Source organism: Nerophis ophidion, linkage group LG09, assembly GCF_033978795.1.
Source record: "Nerophis ophidion isolate RoL-2023_Sa linkage group LG09, RoL_Noph_v1.0, whole genome shotgun sequence".
NCBI classification, from domain to species: Eukaryota; Metazoa; Chordata; class Actinopteri; order Syngnathiformes; family Syngnathidae; genus Nerophis; species Nerophis ophidion.
In genome coordinates, this window is record NC_084619.1 from 32,443,201 (window position 1) to 32,456,340 (window position 13,140).

The 13,140-nt window shown below is 40.7% G+C and overlaps 1 protein-coding gene across 11 annotated transcripts in view; it reads right to left on the minus strand.

Moving 5' to 3' along the window:
• Nucleotides 1-13,140, minus strand: part of blnk (B cell linker) — a 76,898-nt gene that overhangs the window by 11,849 nt on the left and 51,909 nt on the right. For 10 of the 11 annotated variants that reach the window (XM_061910866.1, XM_061910872.1, XM_061910865.1 and 7 more), the window contains 5 exons: nucleotides 9,810-9,837; nucleotides 9,684-9,735; nucleotides 6,522-6,573; nucleotides 6,419-6,446; nucleotides 6,295-6,325 (listed from right to left, as the gene is read on the minus strand). In XM_061910866.1, coding sequence (XP_061766850.1) covers nucleotides 6,295-6,325; nucleotides 6,419-6,446; nucleotides 6,522-6,573; nucleotides 9,684-9,735; nucleotides 9,810-9,837 — 191 coding nt within the window. The remainder of the gene's footprint in view (nucleotides 1-6,294; nucleotides 6,326-6,418; nucleotides 6,447-6,521; nucleotides 6,574-9,683; nucleotides 9,736-9,809; nucleotides 9,838-13,140) is intronic. The other variant, XM_061910864.1, reaches the window with a different exon arrangement.

The window sequence follows — 13,140 nt, forward strand, 5'->3', positions numbered from 1 at the left end:
TGTATATGTACAGTATGTGTATATGTATGTTTGCACAGTGAATGTGTGTGTGAATGTATGAACTTTGAGTATGTAGGTATGTACTGTATTTGTGGGGGGTTTATGGTCATGTTCAAACTTCTTTAAGTGTAACCTCTGCAGTAGGAATGTAGTTTTCTTATCAACTATTTCTCTTAAGTTTAATTTGAGTTTTCTCAATTTGTTCAGAATGTGTTCATTCTGTGAGTTAGCATAAGTTATTTCTAATATTTTGATTTAATTTTCAAGTTCCTGCTCAAATAAAGATTTTTTTTTTCTTGTATGACGAATAAAAAATCATTTTTCCTCGCATAACTACTTTCGCCGTCCCCCAGAGAACGTACGCTGTGGTTTATGGTAGGTCATTAAAATCTAAAAAATCTGTCCTTTCTTTCTCAAAATAGTTTAGGAAGTCTGGGTCCTTTAGTAATTATGTATTAAGTCTTGTTTTATAAGCGCTGTGATAGTTTTGTTAGTGAGGGAGAGTGAGACAGGACAGGTGCATAGTCAGTGATGATGACATGGTGGATGTGAATGTTTGAGATGTCAGATAAAATTGAGCTATTTGTTAAAAAGTAGTCAATGTGAGAGAACGAGTGGTGAACTGGGGAAAAATACGTGTATTCCCTAAGAGTGGTGTGATAAGAACGGCAGGCATTGCAAAGCCCATAATCGTTCGTATATCATTTTAGTCAGTGGTGCCCATACTTTTTCTGCAGGCGAGCTACTTTTCAATTGACCAACTCGAGGGGATATACCTCACTCATATATATCATTTATATTTATTTATTTATGAAAGAGGCGTTTTTGTTAACAAGTTAAATGTGTTTAATGATAATACAAGCATGTGTAACACATATAGATGTATTTCTTTCACAAAGACAAGAATATAAGTTGGTGTATGTATGGGTTTCCGACGACACCACACCCGTCCCACTATTCCCTTGTCCGCCATCTTGTGTGTCAAAACAAACACTCGTAACCAAGGACGCCTCCGTTGTTATTTTTGTGAGAATGGGTCACACGTGTCGTTTGGGGCTGTGTAAACCGCGCCAATTCAGGACAAAGAACAACAAAGTACTACGATATCCCTAAGGTTATAGTAAAACAGGGAAAAGAAACCGAGCGACTGTCGACAGAAAGGAGCAACCTGTGGCTAGCTAGAATCAATCGAGTGGGATTTACCCCTGATCCAGCAAAACGACTTTATAAAGTTTGCTCTGATCATTTTGTAACAGGTACTTTGAATTATGTTGCTCTCTGTATCGATGATAAAATGTGTTATGGCTAGTTTGCTCTGATCATTTTGTAACAGGTACTTTGAATTATGTTGCTCTCTGTATCGATGATAAAATGTGTTATGACTAGAATAGATATTAAAACACAGGAGGAACTACTGTGCCTGTGCTTGTACTTAATAACGCTCGATGTCTGACGTCGTTGTTGCACAAATATAACCTTCTGTATATAATATAGGCAATCGCCGCTTATTTTTGGACGATTATATTAAAATTTGAATGAATTGAATCAAGTAACCCTAAACTATGCAGTTGCATAGTTAGAATCATATAGTTCTGAAAAAACTTTTGGGTACTTTTTATCAAGTGCTTCTGGACGATAGTCTTTAGCATATCCTGGAATCAGAGAAAGTAAGACAGGCTTAATTTTTCGTTTGGTTTTCAATTCTCTGTACAAGTCTGACAGTTCATCTTGTGTCCCCTTCTGTATTTCCGGTAGTTTCCTCTGTTTTAATGGTGCCGGTGTAACTCCGGATACGATTGCCTTGTTTAGCTTTCTCTTCATTGTCTTGGCGGATGTGAAGTTAATGTCCTGTATGGTCTTGTACCCAACTTTCTTGACTGCAGATGGAAGTAGCCAGTAAGATTTTTTCTGTGTGACTGTCGTGTTGTCCTGCATCTTGACGCTCGCTTCAATGGCAAACAATGCAGAAACATGTGAACATATTTCGCCAATGCCTGCCATTCACGTACAGTGTCCTGATAAAACACGAACGTCTTCTCTGATATGACCCATGGCACCAAACATGGATCAGTTGGTCTCTGAGAGTGACGAACACGAGCGATGAGCACACATTTATCTCCCAATGTAGCCAGTTTAATTTCCTGTACCCATCTACACACAAAGTAATTGTACGCTTCAAGCGACTTGTAGCCCTTGAGCTCATCCAGAGTGTAGGCACTAACATTGTTCACCAAATAGTTGACGATGTCAGGGTAAGTTATATCAGGATAACATTTCAAGTCCGTAGTCCATTCGTGCTTTCCCATCTCATACGGATCTTTATCGCCAATATCCATCCATTTCTGTAAATACCTGGCTTTGCAAACCCCATCTAGCGTCTGTCTTTAGGGAACTTTTACAACCTCTTTCAAATTTGCCGAAGTGGACGTCATTGTTGCTGCAAAAGTGTGGAAATGTATTTAGAAAACTGCCGCAGACGAGTAAACAAAGTTTTGACACACAAGTTGGCGGCTGCCTCGAAGGATTACGGGTAATCGCCACTAGCGGAAACCCATCTATTACCTGATTCTGATGACTTGCATTGATTGGAATCAGACAGTAGTTATGATTACGCCCACACTTTTGAATGGAGGAGAAAAAAAGTTGTCCTTTCTGTACAATACCACATGAAAGTGTTTGGTTTTTTTGCATCTTATTTATCCAGCTGCCATACACTTTACAAGAAAAATTATGGCGGCAAATTCCGTAGCTTGCTTGATTGACATTCACGGCACCCGAAAGAGATGACGCTGGCTGCTGCGAGATCATTATTATGAAAAAATGACCATGAGGAAGGCGAGAAACACTTTTTATTTCAACACACTCTCGCGCCGTATCTTCCGTCAAAACTCTAAAGGCCGACTGCACATTTCCTATCTTCACAATAAAAGCCCCGCTTCATGCTGCCTGCTCTAACAAAGTAAAGAGTCTCGGAAAGCTGGCGTGCACAAGTGATCGCTTGTGCACGCCAGCTTTCTGAGCGCTTGTGCACGCCAGCTTTCCGAGACTCTTTATTTTGTCAGCGCAGGCAGCATGAAGCAGGGCTTTTATTGTGAAGATAAGAAATATGCAGTCGGCCTTTAGGCTTTTGACGGAAGGTAGGGCGCGAGAGTCTGTTGAAATAAAGTGTTTCTCGCCTTCCTCTCGGTCATTTTTTCATAATAATGATCTCGCTGCAGCCAGCGTCATCTCACAAAACCCTCGGGTGCCGTGAATGTCAATCAAGTGACGTCTTGGTGAAGATTGATGATCGCTAATTTTTAAGTCGATTTTTTTAAAAGCCTGGCTGGCAATCAACTGACACACCCTCCGCGGTCGACCGGTAGCTTGCGATCGACATAATGGGCACCCCTGATTTAAGTATTCCCACTGACTGAGGCTCACAGTGACTCCCAGTCACTCTGGACCGGTCTATATTTAGATTAAATACTAAGTTGAGGTCCCCTTCTAGAATCAAGGAAGAGTTTGAGTGAGTGGAGAGTGAAGAGAATGTTGGTGATACAAAAGTTTGTCCTGTCAACAGAAATATTAAGAATGATGTATCTGCCCTCTATGTCTATAATGGAGTAATGGAGTGTAAAAGTAACCTTTCTACTAATGAGAAAAGCTATGCCTCTCTATTTGGAGTTGTAACCAGCTAAGTATTCGTGTGGGTATTGCGATGAATGCAGTTTTGAGGTATCGGACTTGGAGAGGTGAGTAAAGCAAAGTCTGCTTTCATGCTCTTCATATAATTAAGAATTTTAATATTTTTTTCCTTGGACCCGACCCCAAGCACATTCCAAGTGACAAACTGTATAGTGGACATACTAAACTAGATTGTAACCAAGTGTGTGGTTGTATGTACATACTTTATGTGTAAGTAATGCATATCTGTATGTAAATGTAGGCCTATCATGCATATACATGTACTTATGTGTGTAAGGTGAGTAAATGTGTATAGTTGTTGTGCATGTATTAGCAGAGAATTGTGAGTGTGTGTATATTAATTGTAATAAATGCTGATGACGACAAGGGGACACACAACAGGTGGGGAATTAGTAAGGGAAAAAACTAAAAATTAAAATGAAAAAAAAAGAAAGAAAGAAGAGAGTAGTGGATTAGACAAGTAGTGATATAAGTGAGATAAAAACGAGAAAGAAAAACAATAAACATAGCTACTGATTCACCGAAAAAGAGAGAGGCAGCGAATGATGTTTACATGAGCGTTACATGACGCACAGGCGTGTTGTGAGAGAGAGAAAAAAAGAGAGAGGGAATGAAGTATAATGAAAGGAAAAAAAATACAACATTTACCGCATTTCAGATGTTAATAATACAGCCATGGCGTGGCCTCCGGATCACAGTAACGTTGACCATTGATGAAAAGTTTATTTACCGCAATGATAGCATGGCATCCTTCGGCGATAAACTTCTTACGAAGCGGGAACAGATGGCGTCGTCTGTCGAGGATTTCCAAAAGCAGCAGGCTCCTTCAGCTTGAAGAGTTGTCTAATTTTGCCACGATGGGTCTCGGCCTCCGATTCTCTGGCTTTTTGGCTCCAAGCTGGTGGACGCGTTCGAAAGCGATGTTCCTGATGTTGTCCGCTGGGAGTTTGAGCTGTTTCACGGTTTCCTCTGGATCTTCTTCTGTCTTTTCCCGATAATCCCCCAAAGACCAGACTGTCCCTCGTGCTGCTCGCCTGGAGGTCCAGCATCGTCTCCTTCACGGTTTTATTTTCCCGGGTGAGTTGAGCCGCTCCGTCGGTGAGGGATTTTACGGACTCATGAAGAACAGCGTTCTCTTGGGCAAGAGAGACGACCTGTCGTTGCCTGAATCCAAACGCTCTCGGATGGCTCGGAATTCCTTGTGAAGCACCTCGACAAGTGCGCGGCAGCCATCCAAACAAGTCAGCCTTTGTCAATGGAATCCAGGATATCAGTGACACATAGTGAGTCTTCGGGCGACTCCTTTTTGACGTTTGCGCCTTGGAGGGCTTCCCCATGACTAGATAATCGAAGCACTCTTCAATATTAAGTTAAAGTCAAAGTACCAAAGATTGTCACACACACACACACACACACACACACACACACACACACACACACACACACACACACACACACACACACACACACACACACACACACACACACACACACACTAGGTGAGGTGAAATGTGTCCTCTGCATTCGACCCATCCCCCTTTTCATCCCCTGGGAGGTGAGGGGAGCAGTGAGCAGCACCGGTGGCCGTGCCCGGGAATAATTTTTTGGAAATGTAATCCCCAATTCCAACCCTTGATGCTAAGTGCCAAGCAGGTAGGTAATGGGTCCCATTTGTATAGTCTTTGGTATGACTCGGACACTCTAACCGCTAGGCCACTGAGTAGTCTTCGAGTGCCTCCAGATTTTGATGTTTTAATGTTATTTGCTTATTTTTTGCCTTAGTTTAATTTTAGCGGAATGAATCCGAATTGGGCCCTGCGATGAGGTGGCGACTTGTCCAGGGTGTACCCCGCCTTCCGCCCGATTGTAGCTGAGATAGGCGCCAGCGCCCCCCGCGATCCCGAAAGGGAATAAGCGGTAGAAAATGGATGGATGGATGAATCCGAATTGTTTGATAGCCCGGTGATCTGCTTGACTGTTTTTCTTCCCCCGCGTCATTTACATAAATTGGATACTTAAGTCGTGTCCCCAAGTTTTCACACGGTCAAGTCACATGTTACACAAAAAATTGCATCGTTATTTTGTATATTTGTTAATATTTTAATTATGACTGTGGCGCAGGATTAAACACTCAGCACAATCCTGTTACCAAAAAATATATTTGTGATTAATTTTGTTTATTCATGAGCTTTGTGTCAACATGCTATTAGCATAAATGCCATGTGGGTATATTTCAATTCTATGCTAAAAACGCACTCCTGTTACTTTCAGTCCAGTCATTCAAATGAATCATCTTTTAATTTTCCTGAAGGAACTCACCTGAAGGAATCAATAAAGTACTATCTATCTATCTATCTATCTATCTATCTATCTATCTATCTATCTATCTATCTATCTATCTATCTATCTATCTATCTATCTATCTATCTATCTATCTATCTATCTATCTATCTATCTATCTATCTATCTATCTATCTATCTATCTATCTATCTATCTATCTTCAGCTTTGGATGGGCCACTACATATTTGGAGTAATTAAATTGATTTAGAGTGGGAAAAAAAAGTTTACTTTCAGTTTCTTTTGAGAGAGTTGCAACAATACTTACGCTCCAAGTCTCTCCGCTCCACATCTAGGCCCTGCAATCAGTAAACATGCTTGACATCAGAAATAGGCAAAAAAATGTTACAATCAAAGAAGTATAAATTGATGCATGCATTGATAGAGCTTACCAGCCAGATGTGAGCTTTTGCTGACCTGCTGAACGGAAAATAAGATGAACAGGACTCAAAACAGCAACTGTAATTAAACAGTAGAATATTTGTTATTACTTACTTTATTTGCAAAGGTTTGGGTGGGAACGAAGAAGAAGGCTTTGCAGGCTCAACTGAAGGAATCCATAAAAATAAGGAAATAAACCACCGTGTCATTCCTCAACATTTATGCTGTTACACTGTTCAGCCCTTAGATGGCGCAAAATGTTACATTTGTGTAAGCAGGGGTGGCTAACTTTTTTTTTAAACACAGCTTCATACTGAAACATTAATTCAGCACTTCAAACCACCTTAGTGTACACTATACTGTGTGTCTCACTGCAATTATGTGTGTACACAATACTGTATGTCTCACTACAATTACATGGGTACCGTATTTTTTGGACTATAAGGCACACTTAAAACCCTTCAATTTTCTCCAAAATTGACAGTGCGCCTGACGTATTGCATAACTCTGGGTGTGCTTATTGACCTCGAAGAAATGTAATTTGGTACACCAGGGGTCGGGAACCTTCTTGGCTGAAAGAGCCATGAGCCATGAAAGCCAAAAATTTTAAAATGTATTTCCGTGAGAGCCATATCATATTTTTTAACACTGAATACAAATAAATGCATGCATTTTTAATTAATAACAACATTTTTAGAATACATTGAGTCCCCTATTATTTTTTAATATAATTTTTTTTCTGAAGCTAACCAATAATCAATAAAATACTTTTTACCAATAATGCGACTTCTTGAACAGGTACGGTAAAAAATGGATGGATGGATTAAAATGCATGAGAATGTTTTATATTTTGAATGTTATTTTTAACAATGTGATTACCAGCAGAATTATTCATTACGTATTGTGTTAAGCAATGCCAACTAAGATTTATCTGAGAGCCAGATGCAGTCATTAAAAGAGCCACATCTGGCTCTAGAGCCATAGGTTCCCTATCACTGTGGTACACGGTGTAATGATAAGTGTGACCAGTAGATGGCAGTCATACATAAGCGGTATGTGTAAACTGCAATAGGATGCCAGTAAACAACACCAAAACATTAAATGTTCCATTGAGAATACAGAACATTACACACGGCGCTCAAAAATCTGTCAAGTTGTTTTTAATACAATTTCAGTAAGCTATGAAGCCGCACCGCTTGATGGATTGTCGGCGCATTAAACATACGAGTATTATTATGGTGCGTGTATAAGGACCGCAAAATAGCACCTATTAGCAGACATATTACTTGGCGTTTTGTTTCGCAATATTATGCAAAACAAACTTTTCTTACCTTCTGGACCCTGCTGATGTGTATTTGGGATCTGCAAAAGTCCTGAAAATGTGCGCGTCGGCAATTGTCGTTCTTGGCGACGCCGTAGTCGATAAGCTTCTTCTTTTATTCTACCTTTTTATGTGGCATTCATCTTCCGCTGTTGCCATTTCTAATTTAAATTAGCGTAAAGTTCTTTATTGTATCTGTCAGTAGACTAGCTATCAAAGCGCTAGAAACTGTAGTGGGTTTACAGAATTTACCCACGGAACTTTAGTTATTAGAGCGTTCCGGTCGGATGGTTTTTCACGGGACACATTTCCGGCGTTGATGTTGCGTTATTGAGCCACGGATGAGTGTCATTTATATTGTCTTGTCTATGCAGCGTTGCGGTAAGCTATGTTTGATTGCGGTTTTTAGCTTACTGCCTTTTGTTCCCTGCTTCCAAGTTAGTTTTTATATTACATGTACGACTTCTCTTTCCTGCTCGATTCTTACTATCTTCCATGCTAAGTTCATTTTTGTTTTCTAGCTCCCATGCTAGCTCCCTTAGTTTGTTATCCGCCTCGTGCCCGCTTTGTGTTAGTACACTTTTGTTTGTTCTTGTTCTATTATTTAAATTAAATCATGTTTTCCTGCAAAATGCCTCCCTCCTTCTCTGCATCTTGGGGTTCGTCAACAACAAACTCTGACAGCGCCAAAGTTATAGGGAAGTTTGTTCAGCGCAAAAATTATGACAAAAGTCGTAAAGCTGTATTATTATTTGTACTTAAATTTTAATGACAGTTTATGTAAGAAAATATGTATCATTATCATTTATTGATTTAGCTTAATTATTTTGGAACTACAAAATGCTAGGTACATTTTTTTTTCATTGGTTACTTATGAGTTCCTTGTCATGCATTATATTTGGTTAGTACTTATTTTCTAATCAACCTGACCTAAGCCTAAGCTTAATGTCATCAATAAATAATCATCTTTGTGATTAACACATGCCTTCATATCATTTGACAAGGTTGTAAACAGTAAGTAGGTTAGATATGAACATTGAATACGGTTAAAATCAAGGGTTAGATTACTAATTCAGTGTTAATATTTAAGTGGGTCCCGGGCTCCTCCGTGGTGGAAAAGTTGGGCCTCGGATTCCAAAGGGTTAAGAACCCCTGCACTATACTGTATGTCTCACGATAATTACATGTGTACTGTATAGTTTATATCTCATTACAATTGCATATGTTCAGTATACTGTATGTTTCACTACGATTACATGTGTACTGTATAAATGTCCATCCATCCATCCATCCATTTTCTACCGCTTATTCCCTTTCGGGGTCGCGGGGGGCGCTGGCGCCTATCTCAGCTACAATCGGGCGGAAGGCGGGGTACACCCTGGACAAGTCGCCACCTCATCGCAGGGCCAACACAGATAGACAGACAACATTCACACACTAGGGACCATTTAGTGTTGCCAATCAACCTATCCCCAGGTGCATGTCTTTACCCGGGGAGAACATGCAAACTCCACACAGAAAGATCCCAAGCGCAGGATCGAACCAGGGACCTTCGTATTGTGAGGCAGATACACTAACCCCTTTCACCACCGTGCTGCCTCCCATAAAGTCGTATATCTTTGTTCAGTTTGCAGCTAAACAGCTTTTAGACGTTGCTTTTGTCCAAACACCTGCATTTGAGAGGCCTGCTTCACCATCTCTGGTTGAGGTTTAGACTCTTCAGTTCTTCCCCAAATGAGAATTTATTGGTGTTTTGCCCCCTGCTGGCAGGGGAAACACTAGGTGCAAGGCCACCCATGGTTCCGAACGGGGGTTCCTGCTGGGTCCATCTGTGCTATGTAAAAAGAAGCAGGAACTGCAAGGATCAGATCAAACGCCGGGCCAGGACTCTTGTATAAATGTCTCACTAACATTACATATGAAAAAGAAAAGAGCACCAAAGACGTGATACCCACTGTCGTTCTGATCACACACTTCATACTCCGTGTCAAGTGTGGCCTGCTGCTCCTGCAAAATCATTGAAAAAAATCAGTGTTTAGCACATTTATTTGAATAAGGCTTGCTTATTTCTTAACACTTACTGTAGAGGGTGATGTCTTCATTGTTACTCTGAAAAATATTAGAAGAGTGAATGTGTATGTGGGTCATTACAACATTGATGCTGTTTGAATTAAAATGTATGCACAATAAAAATACCCAAAAATACTTTTTCTAATAATCATATGTATCCTGCACATTATTGAAATTAGATATTTAATACATTCAATTTATAAGATATATTTAAGTATCTTAAAAGCGGGGAAAAAAATACTTGTTGACTGTTCCCTACATACCTAACGTTATTCTTTCCCATGTAGGGATCGGAATTGAAATGTTGCGTGCTCGACGCATTTTGGACCCGCGTGTGTTGTCACCTCTAGATGCTACAGGACCGGAGCAAGCAGGATTGAAGGTAGGAGCTTGTTTCAATATAAAAATACAACAAAAGAACACTTGTCAAAGAAGCAAAACAAAGGTGTGCCGTAGCACGGGTAACGAAATGCTAATAGTTAGCAAGAGTAGAGTTCACAAGTCTATGGAAGCGCGAGCCGAGCGCGCGGAAGCGAAGCTAAAACTTAGTAGAGTACATACGAAAGAGAATTATTCACGCAACTGTTGCAAAGAGCAAACAAAACGTCCAGACAGAACTAAGGTGGCAGGCAGTCTTAAATACTAACTTAATAATTCAAAACAGGTGTGCGTCCGGCGCCAGTACAGGTGAAACAAATGAGGTTGCCATGGTGACGAATACAAAACAAGGAAATGCTCCCAACTCAGGAAACGGAAGAGTCCAAACATAATAAGAAAATACACAGAAGCTAAACAGCAAATGATCCATGTAGTGTAGTGAATTATATTTATATAGCGCTTTTTCTCGAGTGACTCAAAGCGCTTTACAAAGTGAAACCCAATATCTAATTTTTACATTTAAACCAGTGTGGGTGGCACTGGGAGCAGGTGGGTAAAGTGTCTTCCCTAAGGACACAACGGCAGAGACTAAGATGGCGGAAGCGGGGATCGAACTTGCAACCCTGAAGTTGCTGGCACGGCCGCTCTACCAACCGAGCTATACCGCCCCAATGTAGCGGATCGTAACATGAAAAGCAGCTCTTATTCAGAACCGGTTTGCAGTGTATCAGTTTTTTAGAATTCTTTGCCACTTGGTTTAGCGGTTCTCTTGACGGTTCTCCCAGGGGGGAATGACGTCAGCAACACAGCGTGTTACCGGGCGGAAAAGGAGCACCGAATTTTGCTGATATTTTACTAAAAAGTACCACACAGTGCTACTTTTGATATTTCGAACATTGCTATTTCATCAAGAGGAGGACATACGAGCAATGTACTGAAACATTTCAACACACAACATACAATGATTGTCGCGTTTTGGTACCGCGCCAATCTCATTCCAGGCATCAGCAGTCAGACGTAAAAATGTTAGAATAATTATTTGTAAGTTATCACACAACTTTAGTATGCTTAAAGTCTGTTGCTATAGTTGTTAGCTATTGTACTCAAGCTATACTTTTTTCATCTGTGAAAGGACAAAACTTCTTGTTTGAGGGATGGCCTCAGCCGCAGATGTTATCTTTGTTTTGGCCCGCTTACAGCCAAGGACTTCAAAGATCTCAACGAAGATAAGACGACAGCATGCAGACGAAGCAGAGACAAAGCGAAATCACAAGGCCCCAGCACATTCCGTCACGTATTGTGCATACTGGAGCTGCTTTGCCTGATATATGTGACCACTCCTTTTAGAGGCGGCCTCAGTGATGTTGACTGGGGAACTCCTGAATAAATAGAGGGACAAGGAGATGTATCTTAAAGCGTAGGGCGAGACTTTGACTAAGTGTGCAGATCCGTGCATTAAATTGAACTCCGTCTCTGCATGATTCCTTGCTTCTTGTCTGTTTAATAGATGTAATCAGTGTTTGAACCTGACAAAATACAACAGGTACTAATACCGCCGATAATGTTAGCGCTATTACTTGTTAAATTGTAATGAATGCCTTCTCATTCAGATGAGAATGAGGAAACATATTCTGACCGGTTCAGAGGCAGTGATGGTTCCAGTTCATGTCTGCCGCTAGCTTTCACCCCGGCAGGGAAAAGGAATGACGAATGTCACCCAGCAGTGACTAAGTTTGTGTTTAAAAGCTTATAACAATTTGACACATAGATGCTCCTTCGGTAGGTGAATGTTTAATTGTAGTCAGAGAAAAGTTGCATGTTTTCCTCTGACCACATTTTCGTCATTATATTATTCAGGTGCATGGGACTCAGAAATTGAGAATATTGTGTAAAAGTCCATCCATGTCAAGCAATTAACTTCAAATGTGTAACTAATACATGTGATACTAACACATTTTATGCCAAGTGAGAAATGTCAAGCCTCTATTTAATACAACTTTGATGATCATGGCTTACAATAACACAGTTCAACTTCTCATTGACTGCCTGCACGACATCAAAGCCTGGCTTTCAGCTAACTTCCTGAGTCTAAATGAAGACAAAACAGAAGTTATGTTTTTCGGTCTAAGTCGCTCACCCTCCCCCAACGTTGACCTCGGCACTCTGACCCTTTATCTCATCGACTGTGTCACAAACCTGGGGATAAAGTTCGACTCAGATTTTAAATTCTAAAAACAAATCAGCAGCGTCGTTCAAAAAAGCTTATATCAATTACGCCAAATAGCGAAAGTGAAACCGCTACTGTCAGGACATGATCTCGAGAAATTAATTCACGCCTTTATCTCGAATCGTTTAGACTACTGCAATGCCCTGTATGTAGGCATTAGCAAAAGCCTCCCTCACCCGCCTGCAGCTCGTGCAGAACTCTGCTGCTCGTCTGCTAACACAGACCCGCAGACGTGAGCACATCACCCCTATATTAGCGTCCCTTCACTGGCTCCCTGTGCGTTATCGAATTAATTTTAAACTTCTTCTATTTGCTTTTAAATGTCTAAACAACCTCGCGCCAACATATCTCTCCGACCTCCTTCAGCCTTACTGCCCCACCCGATCCCTAGGATCAAACGATCAGCTGCTACTGAGGGTCCCTGACACAAGGCTGAAGCTTAGAGGTGACAGAGCTTTCGCCGCTGCTGCTCCAAAGCTCTGGAACGACCTACCCCTGAGTGTTAGACAAGCCTCCTCTCTTCCTGTTTTTAAATCTCTCTTAAAAACATACTTTTATTCCTTGGCTTTTAACAATGAGTGATATCCATCCTGCAATGGCGCCCCATTATACACCTGCTGTGAACCTGTTTTTATGTTTTATTTATTTATTTTTTATCACGTTCTGTTTGTGTTGTGTCGTTTGCTCGGTCTTCATATTATCTTTTAACCTGCCCATTGTACAGCACTTTTGCTACC